General features: G+C 42.1%; 1 protein-coding gene across 1 annotated transcript in view; it reads right to left on the bottom strand.

Annotated features, from left to right (window-relative positions):
• LOC102793719 (titin-like) overlaps positions 1–26,381 on the bottom strand; it is a 220,477-nt gene that overhangs the window by 17,531 nt on the left and 176,565 nt on the right. Inside the window, exons 175-203 of the mRNA XM_087852940.1 lie at positions 26,210–26,360; positions 25,841–26,122; positions 25,352–25,654; positions 23,800–24,105; positions 21,678–21,959; positions 19,459–19,646; positions 19,166–19,277; positions 18,921–19,059; positions 18,130–18,293; positions 17,892–18,043; positions 17,153–17,309; positions 16,768–17,049; positions 16,261–16,560; positions 14,782–15,075; positions 12,499–14,503; positions 11,678–12,365; positions 11,311–11,575; positions 10,340–10,666; positions 8,704–8,988; positions 8,301–8,600; positions 7,919–8,221; positions 7,553–7,828; positions 7,155–7,454; positions 6,768–7,070; positions 4,683–4,982; positions 4,310–4,597; positions 3,018–3,320; positions 2,513–2,815; positions 2,126–2,431 (exon numbers count right to left, since the gene is read on the bottom strand). Coding sequence (XP_087709066.1) covers positions 2,126–2,431; positions 2,513–2,815; positions 3,018–3,320; positions 4,310–4,597; positions 4,683–4,982; positions 6,768–7,070; positions 7,155–7,454; positions 7,553–7,828; positions 7,919–8,221; positions 8,301–8,600; positions 8,704–8,988; positions 10,340–10,666; positions 11,311–11,575; positions 11,678–12,365; positions 12,499–14,503; positions 14,782–15,075; positions 16,261–16,560; positions 16,768–17,049; positions 17,153–17,309; positions 17,892–18,043; positions 18,130–18,293; positions 18,921–19,059; positions 19,166–19,277; positions 19,459–19,646; positions 21,678–21,959; positions 23,800–24,105; positions 25,352–25,654; positions 25,841–26,122; positions 26,210–26,360 — 9,664 coding nt within the window. The remainder of the gene's footprint in view (positions 1–2,125; positions 2,432–2,512; positions 2,816–3,017; positions 3,321–4,309; positions 4,598–4,682; positions 4,983–6,767; positions 7,071–7,154; positions 7,455–7,552; positions 7,829–7,918; positions 8,222–8,300; positions 8,601–8,703; positions 8,989–10,339; positions 10,667–11,310; positions 11,576–11,677; positions 12,366–12,498; positions 14,504–14,781; positions 15,076–16,260; positions 16,561–16,767; positions 17,050–17,152; positions 17,310–17,891; positions 18,044–18,129; positions 18,294–18,920; positions 19,060–19,165; positions 19,278–19,458; positions 19,647–21,677; positions 21,960–23,799; positions 24,106–25,351; positions 25,655–25,840; positions 26,123–26,209; positions 26,361–26,381) is intronic.

Here is a 26,381-nt window from a genome sequence, read left to right as displayed (position 1 = left end):
AAAGTTATTTGCAGCCATTTACCTTTTGCCCTCTTTTAAATAACCATTTCAAACTGTTTACAGAACAATCAGCTGTTCTTCAATAAGATGCCACAAATTATTTGTGCCACTCCAAATATTTCTGTCCACTATAAAGGAAACATCACAGCCTGATACCTGCAGGTCTGACAGCAGCAGGTGTGTCACTCCTGTTTTACCTGGAGACAGCAGTCGCCTCATTGTTCTGACACACAACACAACACTACACACTAACTACACAAGACAACACATTAAGTACACACTCCAAACATGCTATCCATCCATCCATTCGCTTCTGCTTCTCCTTTTCAGGGTCGCGGGGGGCGCTGGAGTCTATCCCAGCTGTCATAGGGCGAAAGGTGGGGTACACCCTGGACAGGTCGCCAGTCTGTCGCAGGGCCAACACACAGGGACAGACAACCATTCACGCTCACATTTACACCTAGTGGCAATTTGGATTAGCCAATTAACCTATCCCCACAAACTGCATGTCTTTGGACGGTGGGAGGAAGCCGGAGTACCCGGAGGGAACCCACACAAACACGGGGAGAACATGCAAACTCCACACAGAAAGACCTGATGGTGGAATTGAACTCAGGACCTTCTTGCTGTGCGGCAACAGTGCTAACCACCGTGCCACCGTGCTGCCATCCAACAAACACGCTAAACGTCACAAATCTCTCACATCTCAAAACTCTCTCTCTCTCTCTCGCCGTCACTCCTAAATCTTCCCCCTCTTCCTAAACAACCAAATGTCATGTTGCCATATCATTTTCTGATTGGTCCACATGGTGCATTTTTCCACCAACACAAACGGGCAGTTTTTGTTTTGTTTTTCTTATTTTTTGCTCATAAGCAGAGAGGTCTCGCTGCGCTGTGCTTAGACAGTAAACGTGACGAAACTATTGAGGAAAAACACGCATATATATTCTTTATCATGACTCTGGTTTTACGTGGCCGATCAACACAGTTTATAAACTGGTATATGTCACCTTGTCGCTTTGTCTTTAAGTGGTCATGTGATTGTCTTACCACGACTACTTTATTCTTCCTCAGTCAAACAGCAGCACTCATGTGATTGTTTTGCCTGCTGAGCTCCAGGTGTTGTGCCAGAAAGTGATCGTGATTACCGTCCGCGGGAGCGCGCAGCTGCTTAAAGCTGTAGCGCCCAGATTACTTACAGCTACTTCCTGCAGCTGATATAAGATGCGGTAAGCTGAACACAGCTTCAACTGTCTGTTTGTTGAAAAATAGTAACGGACCACATTTTCTTGTTAGTAACTGTAACGGCGTTGTAACGATAGGAATAGTAATTAGTTAGATTACTCGTTACTGAAAAAAGTAACGCAGTTATTCCCATCACTGGTCATTAATCACAGTGACTAACTTAACTGTTATGTCGTCTGTTAGTTGCCATTATTTCTTCTGTTAATCTGTCATTTGGCAGTATGCTCTTTTCACAGTGCTAATTTTTCCTCCTGAAAATATTAAGTGTTCATTTTGGCTAATACCAAGAAAGTTCACCAAGAATGATGCTAATTATTGACAATTAATAAAGTTAATTTGCTAGCGGAAACAAGTAATATAATATATAGATTAAAAAGATAACCACAAAGGCCAGACCAGCAATTTCAATTACACTAGCAAATTGCTGGTTGGTCAAATTTTTCTAATAGTTGGACTTGATATGAGAAATTAGGTAAATGGTTATTTCATTTTCTTCGATTACCACTGAGCCAGTTAGTAGTCATACAATCCGATCTCCATAATGTCATATGCATTAAAGTTATTTAATGAAATGGAGTTCCTCTTTAACAGAGATACACTGTGATATAGTAATGAGAGATAAGGTGTACTACTGTATTTGCTGACGCAGTCTCTCCTTCAAAGCCAAGCTAACTCGATTGATTCTTATATTGCCTCTTGATTTAATTCTTTTTTCTTTTAGAGTTTCATCAATAGCCACACGTATTCATAACAATGATTTCGACATAAGCTGTTGATCTCCAGTGGAAAAACCATTAAATTAAACCAGTAAACTAAACAATTTTCCTTTTGGAAATTATTTATCTAAACAGTGTTGAATCAGAGACAGCTGGGAACATACTTAGAATATCCTTAGGCATGTAGTTTCCAGGCACCTCGCTGGGCTCACTGTAGCCAATCTTGTTAACAGCCGTGACTCTGAACTGGTACTCGGTGTTGTCCATCAGGCCTGTCAGCAGGAATTTCGTGGCCTGGAGTTTCTTCGGCACATTGCATCTCGTCCAGCTCTCTGCATCAACTCGCTTGCACTCAACCAAGTATCCAATGATCTCACAGCCACCATCGTATGCTGGTTTGGTCCAGCTAAGGCTAACTGACGACTTGGTAGAGTCCACCACCTTGGGGAAGGCAGGTGGCCCGGGAGGATCTAAAGAATTATTTATGAATAATTAGTTGTCTGAAGCGTTTTACTTTCATTTAGAAAGTGTGTTTTAAAGCAGATACTCACAGACAGGGTCAACAGCCAGGGCACCGTTTGAAGCGTCGCTGGGTTTCCCAAGACCAGCCTTGTTTATAGCAATTACTCTGAACTCATACTCAGAGCCCTCAGTCAGTTGAATGGCCTTGATGGTCCTATCGATGACTGGTCGGCGGTTAACCTTAGCCCAGCTCAGCTCAGTGGCCTCACGTTTCTCCACCATGTAGCCAAGGATGGGAGACTTGCCATCATTGGCTGGGGCCTTCCAGCTGACTGTCATGGAGTTCTGTGTGATGTTGGTGATGACAGGCGGCTCACATGGACCAGGAACATCTGACAAGAGATAATGTTTTAATTCTCTCCCATTAGCATCATCAATAAGCAAGATGGGCTACACCAACTTTGATCAACATGGTGTTATAAAGGAATAAAAAACTTACACATTAGCCATGTCACACAATTCACAATTTAGGGTTAGCATGCTTTCATTTTTTCATTTTATTCTCCTCAAGTAGAATACAGTGAGTTTTCTTACCATACGGATTCTTGACCGTGACGGCATCAGTCATAATGGGATCTCCCACACCATACTGGTTCTCAGCGCTGACTCGGAACTGATATTCGTGTCCTTCAATAAGTTTCTCCACTGAACAGTCAGTGATGTGTCCATGGATGTTTGAGGTGACCAATGCCCAGTTGGCCCTGCTAGTCTCACGCTTCTCAATGATGTAGTTAGTGATTTCAGAACCACCATCTGCAAGTGGTGGCACCCAGCGCAGCTTAACACGGTCAGCAAACACCTTGGAAATTTTCACTGAGGCTGGAGGGCCTGGTTTGTCTGTGGTAGAAAAAACACAAGGATAAGCTTTTTTCTCTCAAAACACGAAACGCTAGCTTAACCCTTTAAGACCTACCATAGAACCAAGTCCGCCAGAGCTTATATTATATGTTTACATGCTGTGGAGCCATTTTTGGGAGCATTTCAAGTTGCTATACATCAATACAACCATTACAGCCTAGATTTTAATAATATGTCTGCATTAAGTGCATAGTAATTACATAAATTGCAAAAAAGTGCAATAAACTACAAAAAAATTGAAAATCGTTTTTGTTTTTTTTAACATATATTTCTAGTTAGAGAAATTTAAGAGGCTTATCCCTCAAAACTGTAAATACGAAAAAGTTGCACAAAATAGTTTCCCACCACAGGAAATTTATTTTGAGTGTCTTCATAGTTTTATTTTTGAAATACACCAATTTTTATACGCTGCAGGAAAAACGAAAATAAATATTATAATGCAAATTTGCAAAAAAAGCAGCATGTGCATCAAAATAAACTATTTCCAGCAGTGCAATATGAGTCCTAAGCATCCCAGAAACGACACAGAAAGTCATAAAGTCAAACATAACTTTTAAAAACACCAGTATAGGCTCATGAGGCCCTGGTGGTAAAAAACTATATTTCCGCAAAATGACGTCACTTCCGGTTTCGGGCAGGTAATGGCGGACATGCGATAGTTATGAACAGCTGATCGGATCGGCAAAGCCTGTTTCTGGAATATTATGTTTTTGTTGCTGCAAGTGCTTTTTATGCAGTTTTTGCAAAGCTATATGTGGAAGGAAACTGTGACCGAGGACAAGCTGATGGCATAAGATGTAAGTACAACTCCTCCGGTTTCATATGCAAAAAAAATTATTGCACTAGCTTACGTGGTTGCAGTGCTACCGGGATTTAAAAGTAGTTGTGCAAAACGGAGCGTGCCCGCTCTGACCGGTTTTAAAGGGTTAAACACTACAATAAAATGAACTAACATAACCTTAGCTTACCGAGTACTTTGACCTTTATGGTGGCGTACTTGGTGCCATTGACATTTTCAGCTGTGATAGTGTAGTCCCCAGTCTCTTTCCTGGTGACAGAGTATAGCTCCAGCAGATGAAGATGTTTCTTTTGGGACATCTTCATTCCCTCAGCAAGGACCAGAGGTACTCCATCCTTCTTCCAGCTCACTTTGGGAAGTGGTTTGCCAAAGACCTCAGCATCCAGGAAGACATTTTCTCCAGCTTTCACCACAATCAGGTTCTTCATGTTAACACCTACTTCCACACGAGGAGCAACTGCATAGAAGAGAAAAAAAACCCTCATGATTATTTGTATATGACAGTATTTGTGTATCACTTTCGTTACTATGCAGAGTTGTACCATTCTCTGCGATGACAGGAATCGGGTCAGATAGCTCAGATGGAAGGCTGCTGTTGATTGCGGTCTTGGCGATGACTCTAAACTGGTATTGTTGACCCTCCTGTAGGTTAGTCACCACATAGTTCTCTGTCTGGATGTTCATGCAGTTGGCATTGCAGCGAGTCCACTTCTCTTCTGGAAGCTTTGTATATTCCACGTAGTAGCCAATCAACTTGCTGCCACCGTCATGCTTTGGACGGCCCCACACTAATGATACAGTGCTCTTGGTCACATCCATGGGCTCGGGTTTTCCTGGTGGGTCTAGATAGAAACAGAAACCCCACAAATGAACAGTTGTAGACGATACTGTTTGAATAAGAAAGAATGAACTTGAATGCAAAAGAGTGCAAATATATATAGCAATATATCCTGAAATTAAAAAGAAAATATATTAACCAGGAAAAGTAGAATTTGAATCATTCTGATATGAGTCAAAGAAGATTGTGGGTGGGGAGTATTGTGTAGGTGACATGGAATAATGTGGGTATTAAATCAACTACAGCATGTTTATTTAAAGGAAGGGTTCCCTAGCTTTACTGTTATATACTTTACTATAATACTGTTGAGTTGATATTGATTGATTGATAATTTAAAAAAAGTGTAACTGATTGATCAACTGATAGACAGAAAAATAGAATTCACCACTTTAATGTTAGAAAAATGGGCTTCTGTATTTCAGATGTGTTTGGTTAGTTAACTTGCAACGGAAGTAGGTATTTTAAAAATAAATTTCCTTATCTTTTTGTTTGACATGTATTAAAGGGACTGGGGCTGCTGAACTGAATCACTATTAAATATTTAGCCTTGGTACATGGAGCACGTTATCTAACAGGGGAGATACATTTTTATCCCGTGGTTAAAAATATTTTTTAAAAAATCAAATGTTTGCTAGCTTCAAAAACTGATCGGGAAATGTTAAAAACAACAGAGGGCATACATAAAATGATGTATATGATGTTTTTTCCAGTTAATAAAAACATGAATGACATAAAAATGCAGTTGTGTTGTGAAGAGCTCTTTGAATTTAAAGTTGTCATTTTTGTACTATTGGTTTTAACCCTTTAAGACCTACCATAGAACCAAGTCCGCCAGAGCTTATATTATATGTTTACATGCTGTGGAGCCATTTTTGGGAGCATTTCAAATTGCTATACATCAATACAACCATTATAGCTCAGATTTTAATAATATGTCTGCATTAAGTGCATAGTAGTTACATAAATTGCAAAAAAGTGCAATAAACTACAAAAAAATTGAAAATCGTTTTTGTTTTTTTAACATATATTTCTAGTTAGAGAAATTTAAGAGGCTTATCCCTCAAAACTGTAAATACAAAAAAGTTTCACAAAATAGTTTCCCACCACAGGAAATTTATTTTAAGTGTCTTCTTAGTTTTACTTTTGAAATACACCAATTTTTATATACTGCAGGAAAAACGAAAATAAATATTATAATGCAAATTTGCAAAAAAGCAGCATGTGCATCAAAATAAACTATTTCCAGCAGTGCAATATGAGTCCTAAGCATCCCAGAAACCACACAGAAAGTCATAAAGTCAAACATAACTTTTAAAAACACCAGTATAGGCTCATGAGGCCCTGATGGTAAAAAACTACATTTCTGCAAAATGACGTCACTTCCGGTTTCGGGGCAGGTCATGGTGGACATGCAACAGTTCGTGCTGATGGACGTAGGAAGTGTTACAAACAGCTGATCGGATCGGCAAAGCATGTTTCTGGAATATTATGTTTTTGTTGCTGCAAGTGCTTTTTATGCAGTTTTTGCAAAACTATATGTGGAAGGAAACTGTGACCGAGGACAAGCTGATGGCATAAGATGTAAGTACAACTCCTCCGGTTTCATATGCAAAAAAAAATATTGCGCTAGCTCACGTGGTTGCAGAGCTACAAGGATTTAAAAATAGTTACGTGAAACGGAGCGTGCCCGCTCTGACCAGCTTTAAAGGGTTAACTGAAATTTATCAACAATATGGTGAAATGGTGAGAAAAATGATGATGTTTTTCTAGTTATAAGAAGTGTTCATACCGACAGCAGTCCTGGCAGTGATGAAGTCTGTCTGTTTACAAGGTTTGCCCTGTCCGGCCTGGTTTTGTGCCGACACCCTGAAGGTGTACTCCAGGCCATCGATCAGGCCTGTGCAGGTGTACTGAGTGGCTTTGACCAGAGTCTCATTAGCCCTCACCCACAGAAGGCCATTCCTCTCCTTCTTTTCAATGCAATATCCACTGATGGGGCTCCCACCATCAGTGCTGGGACGCTCCCATGACAGGATGACGAAATCCTTGTTGACCTTGTTTATCTGCAGGTTTCTGGGTTCACTCGGAGGATCTTTGGGGAAAAAAACCATTAACACATAATGTTATTCTTGTAATGTTGGGAAGCTATGATACATATTAGAATACAAATGCTCACCAAATGGATATCTGGCAATCATCCTCTCAAAGTAGGTAGGCCCAGAGACGCCAAACCTGTTTTCAGCACGAACACGGAAGCTGTACTCTTTGCCAGGTGTCAGTTTGGTCATTCTGAAGCTCGTCTTTGTGCAAGATGTAGAAACGGTGACCCAATCACCCTGGCTAACATCACACTTCTCTACAATGTAGCTGGTGATGTTGCTACCACCATCCTCCTGTGGCGAGTTCCAGAGCAGTGTGCACGCATCTATGTCCAGTTCAGTGATCTCCAAAGGAGCTTCAGGGGGTCCAGGGATGTCTGAGACACAGACAGCACACGTGTTGATAACGGAAGGCAGGGCGAAGCACTGTTGATGTGTTTACAAGAACCAGCGGTGTAAAAAGTCTCTAACTTACCCATGACGACGACTTTGAGGATCTGATTAATCTTGGCAGTACTGTTCTCAGCTGACAGGCTGTAGTAACCACTATCCTTTCTTGTTACATTCTTTATAATAAGTGTGGTAGTTGTCAGCGTCTTTACAATGGACAGGCGATCCGAGGTTAGCACATCCTCATTGCCCTGCTTCCACTTGCAGACAGGAGCAGGTTTACCTGCCACAATAGCCTCAATCGTCATCTTGGATCCAGCTCTGACTGTCACAATGTCAGGCATGATTATCTTTGGAGCCACTGAGAGGAAGACAAAATATCAATAGTTACTTCTGTATTTCATGATTGATCCATACTAGTATGAGGAAATGTTTAAACTTGTCTACTCACTGAGCTGCTCCTTAACTTCAAACATTCCCTCAGCCTCTCGAGCCAAACTGACGCCCACTGAGTTCCTAGCAGCCACTCTGAACTTATACTTCTTTCCTTCTTTCAGACCAACTACCACGATAGTCAGGTCTTTGACCACAGAATATGGTGTCCACTTGTCCTCGGGTGCACCCTCCTCCTGGTAATCCACCACATAACCATTGATTTTGGCACCTCCATCCCTGAGTGGCTTTAGCCAGCCCAGTGTAGCACTATTCTTGGTGATCTCTAACACGTCCATCTTCTTTGGAGGGTCTGGCTCACCTGAATCCAAAACAAAGCAGGGATTAGGAACAATTAACAAAACAGACTAAATTCAGAGTCAGAAGAAAGCGGAACTTACTGATTGGGTCAACAGCCAAGTAGGACCTGGGTGAGTCTTGAGGAACTCCAATGCCATACTTGTTGCAGGCCATGACTCTGAAGTAATACTCAATGCCAGGTGTAAGGTTGGTGACCTTGAAGCTAGTCTTCTTCAGGTCCTCTGTGCACTTGGTCCAGGTCTTCCTATCAACCTCTCGTTTCTCCACAACGTAAATGAGGATGGGGCTGCCTCCGTCATTCTCCGGTGGCAACCAGGAGAGTTGAGCTGTTGTTTTGGTGATGTCAGTGGCATCCAGGCTGCCAACCGGACCAGGTGTGTCTGTGGACATGACAGCCTCCTCATTAGTGACCAGTCTTTTAAAACGGGTTTAAAAGTTATTAAAAGAAAATACACCATTTGACATTCATTTTTTGTTTCTCACCAAGGACTTTGACACGGACAAATATTGCTTTCTCTCCAGCTGAGTTGGACAGAGTGAGTGAATATTTTCCAGAATCCTCTCTGGTGCTCTCAGGGATAACAAGGAAGGACATGGTGTCAACCTGGTCCACGTGACCACGGCGGACTACATTGTCCACACCCAACCGCTTCCACGTAACCTTGGGGGCAGGCCTTCCTCTGATCACGGCGAAAAGCCTTATAGGACAACCAGCCCTCACAGAAAGGCCTTTCCTCAGACTGGCATCCAGCTCAATTTCTGGAGCCTCTGTTTTACATGAAAAACAAATGAATGTTTAGTGTCATCAGCTTTGGAAAATTTACGAGACTACTGTACTGTACTATAACCCCCGGGCCTCGGACCGGTACCGGTCCGTGAGTCGTTTGGTACCGGGCCGTGAGAGTTGAGGCTCAGGTGTGAAATGTATAGTTTTCAGGGTTTTTATCGGTTTTCAGCGTTATTTTGTTATCGTTTTTATCGTTTACTCGGTTTTCCTGGGTTTTTTCACGTGTGTTATGAATAAATTTTCTTTTTTTCGGTACCGGTACTAGTTTTATATTGTTGTATTTATCCACGACACTTTAACCCTTTAAGACCTACCATAGAACCAAGTCCGCCAGAGCTTATATTATATTTTTACATGCTGTGGAGCCATTTTTGGGAGCATTTCAAGTTGCTATACATCAATACAACCATTACAGCCTAGATTTTAATAATATGTCTGCATTGAGTGCATAGTAATTACATAAATTGCAAAAAAGTGCAATAAACTACAAAAAAATTGAAAATCGTTTTTGCTTTTTTAACATATATTTCTAGTTAGAGAAATTTAAGAGGCTTATCCCTCAAAACTGTAAATACAAAAAAGTTGCACAAAATAGTTTCCCACCACAGGAAATTTATTTTGAGTGTCTTCATAGTTTTATTTTTGAAATACACCAATTTTTATACACTGCAGGAAAAACGAAAATAAATATTATAGTGCAAATTTGCAAAAAAGCAGCATATGCATCAAAATAAACTATTTCCAGCAGTGCAATATGAGTCCTAAGCATCCCAGAAACGACACAGAAAGTCATAAAGTCAAAGATAACTTTTAAAAACACCAGTATAGGCTCATTGAGGCCCGGATGGTAAAAAACTACATTTCCGCAAAATGACGTCACTTCCGGTTTCGGGCAGGTCATGGCGGACATGCAATAGTTCGCGCTGACGTCTAATCCAATGTAGGAAGTGTTACAAACAGCTGATCGGATCAGCAAAGCGTGTTTCTGGAATATTAGGTTTTTGTTGCTGCAAGCGCTTTTTATGCAGTTTTTGCAAAGCTATATGTGGAAGGAAACTGTGACCGAGGACAAGCTGATGGCATAAGATGTAAGTACAACTCCTCCGGTTTTATATGCAAAAAGAATTATTGCGCTAGCTTACGTGGTTGCAGAGCTACCGGGATTTAAAAATAGTTACACAAAACAGAGCGTGCCCGCTCCGACCGGTTTTAAAGGGTTAAAGGCCAGTCTGTGAAAATAATGTCGGGCATAAACCGGTCCGTGGCGCAAAAAAGGTTGGAGACCGCTACTATAAAACATTTATTGAGGCACAGAATCTGATGACGTCTTACCCAGGATCTCCTTGGGAGACACTGCCTCCTTCAAATAAGCATGGCGTCCCCAGCCCACCTGGTTTTGGGCTGACACCTTGAACTCATACTCCTGCTTTTCATCAAGCTGGCCAATAGTAAATTCCTTGAGCACCAGTGGTCCATGAGTATCAATTCTCTTCCAGCCCACTGTGGGATTCTCAGGGTCCGCCTCACTTTTCAGCCTCATGTCCAAGCTATAGCCAATAATGGGGGCGCCGCCGTCATAGACAGGTTTAGACCAGGACAGAGTGATAGAGGTTTTTGTGCTGTCGGCCACCTTCAGGGCTGCAGGTGGACCAGGTGGCTCTGTAGGTGGAGACAGTGAGACAAAACTTATTATGAATGCAGAAATAAAAGACGAAGCTTGTCAAATCTTAAACCCCATTGTCTGGCATTTTACATGTTCTTCAGCTCTACCACAAAAAAGTAGGGATGCACCGATACCGATACTGGTATCGGGTATCGGGGCCGATACTGTAAAATGTGCGTGTACTCATAGTCGTAAAAGTTAACCGATACCATGGACCGATGCTAGCTTATTGCATAAATCAGAGGGTGGCTTGTCATTTTTGTTGTAGTTTTTTAGATTGGCCACTAGGGGGACATCCCCTAGAGACAGTGCCAATAGTTCAGTGATATTCTGTTAAATTACAATGTGGAGACTCTGCAATAATTTAACAGAAGTGCTTATTTTTCACTTGAAATTTTTTTGTGGTCATTTTTATTAAGATATTTTTTATCGGCAGAGAATAAAATAAAACCTGTCTTCCAATTCATTGCATTTGTGTGTGTGTGTGTGTGGTAGAAGTATCGGCAAGTACTCAGATCCAAGTATCGGTATCGTATCGGTTTGAAAAAATTGGTATCGTTGCATCCCTACAAAAAAACAAAACAAAACAACCCCCCCCCACTTGAACTTCTTAATAGTAAAGTTGTGACAGCAAACTCACCAATAGGATCTTTGGCTGCAACTGGTCTGCAGGGTTTACTGGGATCTCCCAGACCGACTTCATTCTCAGCTCTCACTCTGAACTGGTACTCGTGGTTTGGAATCAGGTTGGTTACTTTCATGCGTCTCTCAGAGATCGGGCTCTTAGTGCAGGGCACCCAGCGCACTGCCCTCTTCTCCTTCCTTTCAAGGATGTAGCCAGTGATCGACTTTCCTCCATCATTCTCAGGAGGAGCCCAGACCACAGTCATCTCATCTTTGCTCACCTTTATTCACAAACAATTATTACAGCTATGTTAATTACTATGTTATAAAAGCTTGAAGTTGTTGAAATGTTAAAATCGAGTAGAGAGTATACAAAAATTTACCTTGGTGACTTCAGGGGCTTCAGGGGGTCCAGGTTTGTTGAACTGAGTCTTGACAGTTATAGGCTTACTCTCCATGGCAGGGCCAGTTCCCATCTTGTTTTCTGCCCTCACTCTGAATATGTATTCATTGCCCTCCACCAAACGAGTGACGTTGCAGTATGGTGTGACCACAGAGGCTGAATACGTGGACCAAACCATCCTCCTGGTTTCACATTTCTCCAGAATGTAGCTGTCCACCTCACAACCTCCATCATCCTCTGGAGCATCCCAAACCACTCTGCACCTGTCAGCTCCAATGCCAGTAATCCTCAGGTTTCTCACTGGGCCGGGAATGTCCAGGACATTAACATTGGCATATGCTGTGAAAGTCCCAGCCGAGTTGGTGGCAGTGATGATGTATTTTCCTGTGTCACTACGCTTGGACTTAGTCATCAGAAATTTTGAGTAGTCTGGGCCAGTTTCATAGCTTATTCTGGGATTGTCTCCAGTAGCCTTATCTTTCATCCATTTAACCTCAGGCTGGGGCTTTCCTCTCAGACCAGCCTCCATCCTGACCGACTCTCCAGCTTTTACTGTCACTGTTCCAGCCAACTTCAGGTCAATGACAGGCTTCTGGATCTCCTCCCTCACCAGAATATCTGCAAGTTTTACCCAGGCACTCTCACCTCCTTCACTGACAGTCTGCACTCTGGATAACAAATTGTAAAAATAAAGGTAAATAAAGGTAGATAGCTGGATAACCCTTACAGAACACAATTTCTGATCCGATAAACACCCAACAAAACAATCAGTAATTACAAATTAGAAATGAAGTGACCTACCTGAAGGTGTATGTCTGATTTTCCACACATTTATCAGCCAAAAAGAAGGTGTCTCTGAGAGTAGTGGTGTTGAGTTTTTCCCACTCCTCCGCATCTTTAGTTTTACACTCCAGGTTGTAGGACAGATGGGGGCTTCCGCCATCATAGTCGGGCTTCCGCCACCTCAAATTGACATAGTTCTTACCAATGTCAATTGCTCTGAAGTTCTCAGGCTCACCGGGCTTTTCAAGAGGGTCAATGGCCAATGTAGGAGTTTTGAGCTCCACGGTGGGTCCTGGTCCCATTTTGTTCTCAGCACAGACACGGAACAGGTACTCATGGCCTTCCATCAGCTTTGCCTTGATCTTACGATTAGTGCAGTGGGAAGAGATCATAGACCACATGCTAATACTAGGCTCTCTGCACTCCACAATGTAGTTGGTGATCTCGGATCCACCATTGTCCTTAGGGCTCTCCCAGTTGATCATGCACGAGTCCTTAGTGACATAGGTCACATTCAGATTCTGGCAGTGGCTGGGTCGGTCTAGAACATTAACTGTGATTGTGCGGGAAGCCTCACCACCTTCATTTGAAGCTTTCAGAATATATTTGCCATGGTCATTCCTTGTAGCTTCCTTGATCCTTAGGTGGACTAAAGGAAGATTCTGCAGGATGGTAACACGTTTGTTGTTCTCTAGAATAGTCTCTTCTTTTGACCAGAAAACTTCAGGATCAGGGCGAGCCTTGATGTAACCAATGACGTTGATGTTGTGTCCAACACGCACAGTAACACAATCTCGACAAGTGGCCTCCATCTCAATCTCTGGAGGTATAAGAATATCCTGAGCAGTGACTGATTCTGGGATTTCTCTTGACTCCCCGTCTCCAATCATGTTTGAAGCAAAGACTCTGAATCTATAGGTCACACCCTCTTCCAGACCCTTCACCCGGTAGGCACACAGCTTGATCAAGTCATCCAGGTTGACTTTTTTCCATTCTTCAGCGCCATCTTTCTTCATCTCCACAGTGTAACCAAGGATTGGGCTGCCTCCATCTTTGGTAGGTTTGGTCCACACCAGGTCAGCAGTGGCCCTGCTGTAATCTTTAACTTTAGGATTGACAGGGGGACTCGGGACAGTGATGGGCCTGCAGGGCTTGCAGGGGTCGGAGATGGGGGAGGGGCCACTATATCCAGCAATATTTTCAGCAAACACTCTGAACTCATACTCGCTGCCCTCGTAGAGGCCCAGGACTCGGTACCTCAGGTCCTTGCAAGGTGTCTTGTTGACACGGATCCACTTTCCTCCCTTGTGTCTGCGCTCAATGATGTAGCCAGTGATCTGACTGCCACCATCAGTTAGGGGCATAGTCCAGCCAAGTGTAACAGCATCCTCTGAGGTCTCATAGGATTGTGGCTTACCAGGTGCACTAGGGGGCATGAATGAGTGCTCAGCAACAGTGGGCTTGCTCTCCAGAGGAGCACCAATGCCCATCTTGTTCTCAGCACGAATGCGAACAACATATTCTACTCCTTTCTGAAGGCGAATGATCCGGAGCTGCGTTGCAAGACTACCAGAACTCACACCTCCCCATGTCTCTTTGTTGGACTCTCTTTTCTCCACAATGTAATTGGTTATAGGGCTCCCACCATCATCTTTAGGAGGACGCCATTCAATCGTCATGGAATCTGGCATGACCTCCAATATGTTGACGGGTCCAATCGGAGCAGCTGGAACATCGAGTACAGTGACATTTAAGGCCACCGTCTTGGTTCCTGCTGGGTTGGACACAGTGAGCAGGTAGGTTCCAGTGTGGTTTCTGGTGCACTCATTAATGCTGAGAACAGTGGAGAAATTATCAGTGTCGATCTTAATGTTGCCCTGGCTGGTGATCTCCTCTCCTTCGATGGTCCACTTGGCAGTTGGGACAGGGATTCCTCTCATTATAGCTGGCAGTCTGATGGTAGTCCCGGCCTTCACAATGATGCCTTCAGTGAGTTTAACATCAACTTCAACAATTGGGGGCACTGTGCAAAAAGAGGTCAAATATGAAACAAAGTTAAATTACTCAAACTTTACCAGTTGGAGCCTTATCAACCGTTTCTTTTTTCGTTAAGATCATCTCCCTCCTCTAATTCTAAGTACTCGAGACACTATCACAGAACACACATCTGCAACACAATTCCTACTCTATAAAGTAAATATCTAATTTCAGGTGAAAACAAACAACTGGAACAATAATTTCATGCTATTAGTTATACGTGAAATCCAATAGGGGTCGTGCAAATACTGTCCTCTGCCCTACCTAGTTTCTCCTGGCAGAGGATAGGCACTGTGGTATCAGGTCTGCTGAGGCCAATGGCATTCTCAGCCCTCACTCTGAAGCGGTAGGTTTTTCCTTCCTCCAGACCAGTCACATGACTCTCAGGGATGCTGACAGTTTTCCATTCATACCACTCTTTCTCTCCCTCTTCTTGATACTCAACCAGAAAGCCTGTGATTTCACTTCCTCCATTGCGATCAGGCCAGTTCCACGCTAACCATACCTCAGTCTTGTCCGCATCATCATGATGCAGGTCTTTGGGAGGACCAGGAGGGACTGGAGGGATGAAAGCAAAATGAGAGCGATTCAGGCTTCAACTACTCAGTCTTTGTACAACACAGTTTTCTTTGGTGCTTAACCCTTTAAGACCTACCATAGAACCAAGTCCGCCAGAGCTTATATTATATTTTTACATGCTGTAGTGCCATTTTTGGGAGCATTTCAAGTTGCTATACATCAATACAACCATTACAGCCTAAATTTTAATAATATGTCTGCATTAAGTGCATAGTAATTACATAAATTGCAAAAAAGTGCAATAAACTACAAAAAAATTGAAAATCCTTTTTGTGTTTTTTTAACATATATTTCTAGTTAGAGAAATTTAAGAGGCTTATCTCTCAAAACTGTAAATACAAAAAAGTTGCACAAAATAGTTTCCCACCACAGGAAATTTATTTTGAGTGTCTTCATGGTTTTATTTTTGAAATACACCAATTTTTATACACTGCAGGAAAAACGAAAATAAATATTATAATGCAAATTTTCAAAAAAGCAGCATATGCATCAAAATAAACTATTTCCAGCAGTGCAATATGAGTCCTAAGCATCCCAGAAACCACACAGAAAGTCATAAAGTCAAACATAACTTTTAAAAACACCAGTATAGGCTCATGAGGCCTTGATGGTAAAAAACTACATTTCAGCGAAAATGACGTCACTTCCTGTTTCGGGCAGGTCATGGCGGACATGCGATAGTTCGCGTTGACGTCTAATCCAACGTAGGAAGTGTTACAAACAGCTGATCGGATCGGCAAAGCGTGTTTCTGGAATATTATGTTTTTGTTGCTGCAAGTGCTTTTTATGCAGTTTTTGCAAAACTATATGTGGAAGGAAACTGTGACCGAGGACAAGCTGATGGCATAAGATGTAAGTACAACTCCTCCGGTTTCATATGCAAAAAAAAATTATTGCGCTAGCTCACGTGGTTGCAGAGCTACCGGGATTTAAAAATAGTTACGCAAAACAGAGCGTGCTGCTCTGACCGGTTTTAAAGGGTTAAGGAAATTTATTTTCAGTATCCCAGAAAGTTGATTCTGTTCATAATCTGGAAATAGCATCGCCAGAAAACCCAACGCCGGTTAAGATTTTGGATGATTAAGCAAGCATCTTTGGAATTTTCCAACACCAAAATAATATAGATGAATTTGAAGGATAAACAGTCACTGTACTGTTACTCACAGAGTGGGTTCATTGCCTTGATGGCCTTTGGTGTCGTGACATATTCGCTGCGGCCAAACTGGTTTTCAGCAGCAACTCTAAACGAGTAGGCTGTGCCCTCCATCAGGTATTTCAACATCATACTGCGTTTCTTTGATGTAGAGCAGATAGGGACCCACTGAGTGGAAGCTGTGTCTTTCTTCTCTACCACAAAGTTAGTGAGGCGAGTACCACCGTTATCCTCTGGATCTTTCCAGGACAGGTAGGCAGAGTCACTCCTGACATCAGACACACGCAGGTGCTGGACAGGACCAGGTTTGTCTGAAGAAACATACAAAGAACATCACTAAAGTCTGACCCTTCATTAGGGGAAGACACAAAAATGAAACTGACTTTGTATCACAGGGGTGATGGCTCAGAAAAATAAAATGTGCTTAATCACAGTCACTTTTTCAAAATTAAAAACTACACAGATGATTCACTTAGTTTTAGCTAATAATCCAATTCTACAAATAATTCAGTACTTACCAAGAACCAGCACAGTGCAGGTGACAGTCTTGCTTCCAGCTGGATTCTCCACAGTTAGGGTGTAATCTCCACAGTCACCACGATGGCAGAACCTCATCTCCAGCTTGGTGCCTGCCTGGTTGGTTTCGATATCTGCCCGAGTGGGAACCTCTGCGTCATTCTTCTTCCAGGTGACAGTGGGAAATGGGACGCCTTTGATGCTGGCTATCAGAGCAATATGAGTGCCAGCCATGGCTTTAATTTCTCGGGTCATTCCGGCATCCAGAATCAACTCTGGAGGCTCTGAAAGATGTAGAAGAAGGAAGTGAGAGGATTAATGACTACAAACACTAGAGTACCTCAACACACACATGTAGCACTCTATGATACTGAAATGACAACTCACCAAGTCTGTCCTGTACTCTAATTGGCTCAGTAAGGCTGGCTGGGTTGGACTCCCCAGCAGCGTTGACAGCCATGACTCTGAAGCGGTACAAAACACCATCTTCCAAGTTGATAACCTTAAACTTGGTTTCTTTGCAGGAGTCTGGAGTCTGGTTCACCTGTTGTCCAAATTGACAAAATTCAGTGAAATAAAAAAGAAAAAAAGAAAGAATGAAAGAAAGAAAGAAATAAAAAAGAAAGAAAGAAAGAAAAAGAAAGAAAGAAAGAAAGAAAAAGAAAGAAAAAAGAAAGAAAGAAAAAGAAAGAAAAAAGAAAGAAACAAAGAAAGAAACAAAAAAGAAAGAAAGAAAAAGAAATAAAAAAGAAAGAAAGAAAGAAAGAAATAAAAATGAAAGAAAGAAAGAAAGAAACAAAAAAGAAAGAAAGAAAGAAAGAAAGAAAAAGAAATAAAAAAGAAAGAAAGAAAGAAAGAAAGAAAAAAGAAAGAAAGAAAGAAAGAAAAAGAAATAAAAAAGAAAGAAAGAAAGAAAGAAAAAGAAAGAAAAAAGAAAGAAATAAAAAAGAAAGAAAGAAAGAAAGAAAAAAGAAAGAAAGAAATAAGAAAGAAAGAAAGAAATAAAAAAGAAAGAAAGAAAGAAAGAAACAGAATTGAATTGAAGAAATTAAAAGGTTAAATGTAGTTGTAGGGGTTGTCTACATGTTATATCTCTCGCCTCAGTGGCACAAGGTAACTTCCTCACCTTGAGCCATTCCTCCTTTCCAGCTGCCTGGAACTCCAGCAAGTATCCAAAGATTTTTCCTCTGCCAGTGTCGGTAGGTGGCTCCCATGACAGCGTAACTGACTCCTTGGTGAAGTCGATAGCCTTTAGATTCACTGGCGGACTAGGTTTCACTAGGGAGAAGAAGAAGGAATATTCTTGTGCTGCATTTACATCCACTAATACTAACATGGAGTGTAATTGTAAGAGAACAACTCACCAATGGGATCTTTGGCAAAGACCGGTTTCGATGGTGGGCTTGGGTCTCCAGCTCCCACTTCATTCTCAGCACTGACCCTGAACTCGTACTCGCAGCCTTTCAGGAGGTCGGTCACCCAATACTCCACCTTAGGATGGATTCTTTCCGTGTTGCAGCGAACCCACCTGAGAGGAGAAACATAAAGGCTGATGTCTTGATGCATGTCAGCTAAGTTGATGTTGTTCATCTTGACGATGCGTTTTCAGTTGGAGAAATATTTCCTTGCTCATCAAGGTGACTTCTTGGATGAGTTTCTCCCACTGAAAACGCTGAAATTGAATGAAATGAAATGAAAATTCAGATTAAGTCTAACAATTTGTTTGTAAGAATGCATTTATATAAATATAAATAAGACAAGGCAGGCAAATAAACTCAAACCTGGGTCCTTCTTGCTCTGGGGTGACAGAGCTAACTACCACACCGCTGTGTTGCAACAGGTTTAATCTCAGTTTTCTAAAAAGCTTGATTTATTAGGCATTGGGCTGACTGTGGCATCAGAGTTTATGAGGCCACACACACACTGGAAGAAAGAGTTTGACATAGCTCCCACAGACTGGTGCCCACCACACAAGACCAGTGGTAAAACATTACACACTCACAGAGCAGTAGTTACATTATCAGCAAGCTTGTTACAAGTCTGGATTGTGCACTTTGACATGCCAGTCATGGCTGTGTAAGTACACGAAAAAGCAATTAGAAGAAAAACCTACAAACATTGCCTGGGCCTTAAATTATTAGTGTTATTTATGAACCTGTTGGCCATGGTCTCCTTCCTCTCCACAATGTAGCCTGTGATTGGTTTCCCTCCATCAGCAGGCGGCTCCCAGCTGATTAGGGCAGAGTCATGGTAAACTTCCTTCACCAGAGGCTGCTTGGGAGCATCTGGTGTCTCTGTAATAGACACAATGAAATGCAATTACATGCTGTTTTTACTTTATAAACACAAAAGCGGATTGCTTGCTGGTTTCGTGTGTCGTTCTCTGTGAATATCACTTACTGAAAATGTCTCTAGCTTTAGTCTCTGCAGACAGAAGAGGGTCACTGATGCCATAGATGTTTTGAGCCATTATACGAATGATGTACTCCCGGCCCTCGATTAGCTTTGGCACCTGAAAGGATATTAGTAATCAAAGCCTTTGTACCATTTTCTTGATTCAGGCATTTCAAACAAACTTTTTATCAAAGATCTTCACAAGATCTTCTTACATATAAGGCGCATACTAAAACTCCAGATTTGCACTTCTCGTCACTGTTTCCAACATTTTCTGTGCTTAAAATATCTCTACTCACTCTGCAGGTGGTTCTGGTACAGGATGAGGTGACAGGCATCCACAGGTCTCTGTTGGTATCTCTCTTCTCAATGATGTAGTTGGAGACAGCACAGCCTCCGTCATCCAGCGGCGGCTTCCAGGAGATCACCATGTAATTCCTGTAGACTTCGTTGAACTCTACGGGTCCCTCTGGTGGCTGAGGACGGTCTGACAGGAAAAGAATTTACAGCGATCATTTATTTTCACGCCTCGGCTTATAAAAGGTTATAATACTGGATTACTCAAATGTAACATTTATTACACAGTTAAACAGTTACTTGTTCAACATGCTAAGTAAAGGAAAATATCTAAAGCATTAGTATTTCTGCAGTATAGAGTGATTCTAAAAAACAAGTTCAAGCCTTTTTTACTTCTAGGCTCAGTTACTGTAGTTATCAGGTTGTTCTAAGTTCCGCAAAAAGCCTTCACTTGATCCAAAATAATGCAGCAAAAGAAACGAGAAAAGAAAACTAGAAAAAGAGGCTGTAATGTTCTCATATTAGCGTCTCATCAGTGGCTCCCTGTTAACCCCAGAATCAAATACCCCAAACCCCAACCAATCACAGCAGATGGCCCCGCCCCTCCCTGAGCCTGGTTCTGCTGGAGGTTTCTTCCTGTTAAAAGGGAGTTTTTCCTTCCCACTGTCGCCAAAGTGCTGCTCATAGGGGGTCATATGATTGTTGGGTTTTTCTCTGTATCTATGAAGCGCCTTGAGGCGACTTTTGTTGTGATTTGGCGCTATATAAATAAAATTGAATTGAATTGAATTGAATTGAATTGAAATAAAAAACTTTCCTCCTTATATACAAGTTCTCGAAAAAACCAGGCCTCTTCTTATGTTGAATATGTTGCACATTGCCCCAACAGTACGTCGCCCTCGGATTGCTGGCTTATTTTTGTTCCCTATAGTATCTAAAAAGAACAGAGAGAGCCTTTCAGGCCCCTCATATGTGGATCTGTCACTCATCTTTCCTGATAATATACCATAATGCCATAAAAAATTCTTGGTGTGATCATTGATCATAAGGCCTGTTGGAAATCACACATCACTTATGTGAAGGGAAAGTTAGCACGGGGCATTGCTGTCTTGGGGAAAGTAAAACAATTTCTGGATAGGAAAACATTGTATATGTTATATTGTGCTTTGCTATTACCATACATGAGTTATTGTGTAGAGGTTTGGGGAAATACATATAAAAGTAATATTCAGACTATAATCATAATGCAGAAAAGGGCCATTAGACTAATGAATCAGGAGGGGTAACGCACTCTTTATTAGGACGCAAGCTATAAAATTCCAGGATCTGGTGAAGTTTAAAACAGTGCAAATAATATATAAGGCAAGGAAAGGGATGCTCCCAATTGAAATAAGTAAATGGTTCTTAGAAAGAGAAGGGAGGTATAATTTTAGAGGGAAGTGGAATTTAAAATTACAAAGAGTTAGAACAACATTGAAAAGGATTTCTATTTCAATAGCAGGAGTTAAATTTTGGAACGAGTTAGAAGAAGAAATAAAGGTCAGCAGTGATATAAACCAGTTTAAAATAAAACTCAAAAAAGAAATTTTAAATAAGTAGAAGAATGAAGAAAATGTAATTAACCCAAGACAGCAGTCAAACTGATGTTTCTTTTCTTCTGCAAATTAGCAAATCTAAATATAGTTTTAGTTGAACATGAGAAAATATTTTTTTGTGATGTTATGTTCTAAGTTGAAGGCGTTGTAACGTTTTTGTTGTTCAAATTTAGATGATGAGGATGTAAACCTGAGGGGGTAGGGCTAAATAAGTATATACTTCTGCCTACTCCTTTTCAAACAACTGCATGGAAAGATTTTATGAAACGTTGATGAATGTATATGTTTGAAATAAAAAAGAACTGAACTGAACTAAATCTCTCTTATGATCCATATTGCAGCTCCAGTATACTTAATGCTCTAATTTTCTGTCTGATTTTGATGTGTTGTGCATCCAAGTAGTCTAAAAAATCTTGACTTTTTCCAGACTACACGTGGCCATTAGGTCTTAAATGCTCAGAAAGACAGAGGCACTGTTTTAAGTGCCTCTGATTTGATTTTGAGTCATGTACAAGCAGCTTACCACTCATCCATTAACATATCCTTCATTTCTGGTGTTAGGTGTTGGTTCGGACCAATGCTACTTTTGTGTTGTGTCAGGTCATTAGCTCTTTGCTGTGACTCACCGACCACAGTGATGGTGCAGATTCCCGAGCGAGTGCCGGCAGCGTTCTCCACGCTGACACAATAGCGGCCGCTGTGTTCTCTCTTGGCCTTGCTGATGTTGAGGCTGAGGTGGTGGGTGGTGCTGTGGAGGCTGATGTCCTCATCTGCCTTCAGCTCCTCGTCATTCTTTGTCCAGGTGATAGCCGGGGCCGGTTTGCCACTGTAGCGTCCCGACAGCATGCAGTTGTCTCCCACCTTGACCATGAGCTTTTCCCTGAAGTCCAGGTCCAGAGTCGGTGGCTCTGCAGGGGTAACAGTTAAGCTAGTTATTATATCAGCTGAAAATCTTCCTCTAGATCATTTTCTCTGATATATATAAGAACATTTCCACACCTACAACAGTTATAATGGCACATTTTGTCACATTTTCTTACTTCATATCAAATTATTTAATCCTGTTTATTGTATTTCCACAACAACCACAAAAATAACTTAAAATAAAAATATATTTACAGTTATTCTGTATGAACAAACATAGGCAACAGGAAGCTTAAACCCCACAATCAGCACACATGAAGGTGGGCTTCAAAAATGAGTGAATGTCATCAATTCAGTATCTGACCATATTTGGACTTCTCTTCTTTTGCTGAAATACGACCTAGAAGAACCTGACATTCACATTATTTGGAGAAGCAGGGTTAACACATAAGACCACACACACTACGGTGACACTCTGCCATTTAAATATTTGTATTAAATCTTCTCATAATTAGCAAATAACATATTGGCCAAAAGTATGTGTAGTGAAGGTAACCATGATCTTTGACAATCAGTTTATCTGTGAGACCAGGAAAACTCAAGTTATCTCCATTATCAGAATAGAACGACTGAATAAAAACATACAACCTCTGGCATTTGCTGACAACTGAAGCATTAAAACATCTCTTTATGTCATTACATGGCAAAACACTGAGAAACCTTGAATTACATCCAAAACCAACTTGCTGAAACAACTGTTATACCTCATAAGTAGGGATGGGTACCGGTACCGGTTCTGACATAAACGGTAGTAACCAGACCGAAAAGCAGCGCACATTTCAGTGCTTTATTTCCCTGAGCTGTGATACACTTTAGATTCTAGCCAATCATTTTACTTTTCCGAGGATAGTAGGCGGGTCCAGGTACGTACGTTCTTTTAGAGCAGAGCTACAGATTAAAAATGCCCAAGGCGAAGTGGTCAAAGTCTGGCTGTACTTCACAGCAAAAGATGCAAACTCAGCAGCTGCAACAAGTGCTTTAAGCTGATACTGTGATACTGTCAAAGGAGGTAACACCTCGAATCTGATGAAACACCTGGCGACGCATAGCGTTTTTTTAAAAGCCGAAAAATGCGCCGTATTTGATAGCTTGCTGCGAGACCTCACACCGAGCACATCTACTGCGGGTGTGGTGCCTGTTATCGGACCCGGAGTTAGCAACATCCCCCAAAAACCCAAAGAGGAGAGTCCTGGCCCCTAGCCCTGCCAGTGTAGCAGAAATGATGAGGATGATGATGCAGCAGCAGCCGTTCTTCTCTGCGTGAGTAGCTTAATGTTGTTCGTGTGTAATTTACGTTGAGTAGGCTAACCACGTTATTACATTAATGCATGTAAGGTGAACTAGCAAACATCATCATAGCTACATGCGGCTGTCTTCTTGTTTGATGGCAGATACTCCCTTCACCCTGGACAAAAAGGCTAAAATGACCAAAGAAAAAGTGGGAAACAGTTAAACATGAGAGGTTTTTGGACAAAGTTTGTGTTTTTTCCATTGTTTAAGCTGCTTCCAGCCAAGAATGATACCATATATGCCCCATAGCTGCAGAAAAGGCTAACATTGTTATCTTTTTACAAAAAAACAGCTGAACATGAGAGGTTTTTGGACAATTTTGTGTTCTTCATTCTTTAAGCACCGGTTTGAGCACCGTTTAAGCACCGGCACCGTTTCAAAAGTACCGGTTTGGCACCGGTATCGGATAAAACCTAAACGATACCCATCCCTACTCATAAGCAATGTTGAATCATAGTTACCATCCTTGGTTTTCACATTGGTGTGTCACTAGTTTTTCTGATAAAATGAATGTCGTCATGTTGTGTCACTTACCGAGTTCGTCCTTGCACTGCACAGGTTTGGTGGCAAAGGATGGTTTGCCTTGTCCCACCTGGTTGACAGCTGAGACTCTGAACTCATGGCTTGAGCCTTCCTTCAGCCCAGTTAGTGTGAACCGTCTGTCCATCAGCTTGTCCTCTCCGCCGACTCTCACAAAGTTGTCATGGCCTATCATTCGGGACTCGAGGACATAGCTGGTCACATCTGCGCCACCGTCGTATTTGGGTGGTCTCCAGGTGACGGAGATGGAGTCTTTGGTAATAGCTGTGATGAATAGATCCTCAGGACGCTCTGGGACGGCTGCAAGATACAAACACAGATGATAGGAGGTTTTTTTTGTTCTACCCAAAACTTCCAAGTTATAATTAACTTTCAAATTATTGAAAGTATATAATTGAAAAACTATTTTTTAATTGATGAATTAATTAATTTTTAAAACGACATAAAATCAGTGTCTTCTAAAGATTTCATGCCTAATAGTTGCAACTTTGAAATGAGGACTTAAAGAAAAACTTTGTATATAACAATTCAGCTATAAAAGACACATCTCCTGGATGCACTGGTACACATCTTCAGTGATGTATCCTGGGGTCATCAGGTGTTTCGGGTCTCACAACATCATACACCCTGGCCCAGGCGACCCAGCCGGGGCTGATCAGGCCCCGACTTGCGTACCAGTAGCTACCCACGGATCAGCCCTCTTGATCCACAGCCACCTTGTGGCTTTCTCTGGCCCTCTTCTTGGCTGCCCCAGCCACGCCCAGCCGGCCTAGGACTTTGCAGAGTGATCGTCCTGCAAAGCCCCTACAACCCACTTCTATGGGCTCATAGAAAGTCTTCCAGCCCCTTCCCCTGCACTCCTGCACTAGTTCCTGGTACTTTCCTCGTTTCCTTTCATTGGCCTCCTCGATCCGCTTTGAGGCCTCAGAAATAATTATCATGTCTGGCCGGAGGGATGTTTTTGCGGATGATCTGATATCCTCGTGTTGGTGTTGTTCCCAGATCATCATGAAAATATTGTTCCAGGTTCAACATTGCAAGTGACCAATCACATTATTGTGACGTTATTCTTTTGCGCACCAACCCATTCGTGCATTTATGAAATTCCAATGTTGCAAGGACAATATCAATTCTGCTTAGCGTTTATTAAAGGGTCAGGGTTAGGGTCCGTTGATCGGCGGACAAAGGCGGTTTCTCGCAGCTTAAGTACAGTTTTTTGTTTTACGCCGGTTTTTACCGAAGTCGCAAAAGTATGACATCACAACATTCTGATTGGTCACTTGCAATGTTGATCCTGGAACAACCTTTAGTATGATGATCTGGGAACAACACCAACACGAGGATATGAGATCGTGCTGTTTTTGCAATGTTCTGAGGGAGCTTTAGTTGTTTACCCAGGTCAGCCTGTAGCTGCCAATCAGAGGCTGTGTTGAGGAGGCCAGTTGTCAACAATTCAGTAAGAACTCCTATTATGTTTTTTCTAGTTTGGTGATTACCCTTAAAATTGTAAAGAAGTTGCAACTAAAATGTTAAATAAGGGACTTACAGATGGGATCTTTGATGAGAACCATCTTGTCGGTCTCGATGAAAGGTCCCATGCCTATGATGTTCTCAGCTGCAATCCTGAAGAAGTAGCCCTTGCCATCGATGAGTCCTTGTACCACAGCGTTGTTTCTTGTCACAGTGTAAGATACAGAGGTCCAACCCATGCGGTCTGCCTCTCTCTTCTCAATAATATAGTTGGTAATGGCTGAGCCGCCATCATCCTCGGGGAAGTACCAGGTCAGCTTGCAGGAGTCATTGGTCAGGTTCTCTCCAGCGAAGGGAAGACCAACTGGTCCAGGGACGTCTGTAGAGATAAGGACGGAGTCAGAGTCAGACTGTTTTAAGTAGAGTGTAGTTCTGCCATGCGTGCTCAGTGACTCTGCACATAAAGCTTCCATATTCTACTTGGATACGCGGTTAAGAAAGTGGATGGGACAGCTCTTTATCCATCAGCATGTTCAAATTGTTTGAGGTGAATGTGATTACCCACCCAGGACCTCAACAATGACCGCCTTCTTCCTCTCTCCGCCCTCGTTCTTTGCACTTAGTGTATAGATGCCCTGGTGTTGGCGTCTGCAGTTCTTAATGACCAGTGAATTAGAGATGCCCGTCGTCTCCACCACGGCCTCTTTGGGCACCTCGCTGTCATCCCGGCACCAAGTGATCTGTGGGGCAGGTTTGCCGGACACGTAGGCGATAATGCGGATGGTGCCACCGGCATGGACTACGATTTTCTCCTTCACCGAGGCGTCGAGATCCATCTCAGGAGGAACTGCACGAGACGGGGACAATTTTCACATTTGTGTTATTAACAAAAATTATTGCTTTGCCAGATGTTAAAGTTGGATCTGGATCTTACTTGTTCTGTCTTTGACCTCGATTAGCTCAGACACTAATCCAGGGTCTCCTACTCCAGCAGCATTCACAGCTCGGACTCTGAAGCGGTACAGACCGCCTTCCTTAAGGCCAGCCACCACAAATTTAGTTCCTCTGATCTCAGTGTCCTTTGCCTGGGCAGAGGCGAAATGCAA

Source organism: Neolamprologus brichardi, chromosome 16, assembly GCF_056152115.1.
Source record: "Neolamprologus brichardi isolate AB-2024 chromosome 16, ASM5615211v1, whole genome shotgun sequence".
Classification (NCBI taxonomy): Eukaryota; Metazoa; Chordata; class Actinopteri; order Cichliformes; family Cichlidae; genus Neolamprologus; species Neolamprologus brichardi.
This window is presented reverse-complemented; position numbering and strand designations above follow the sequence as displayed.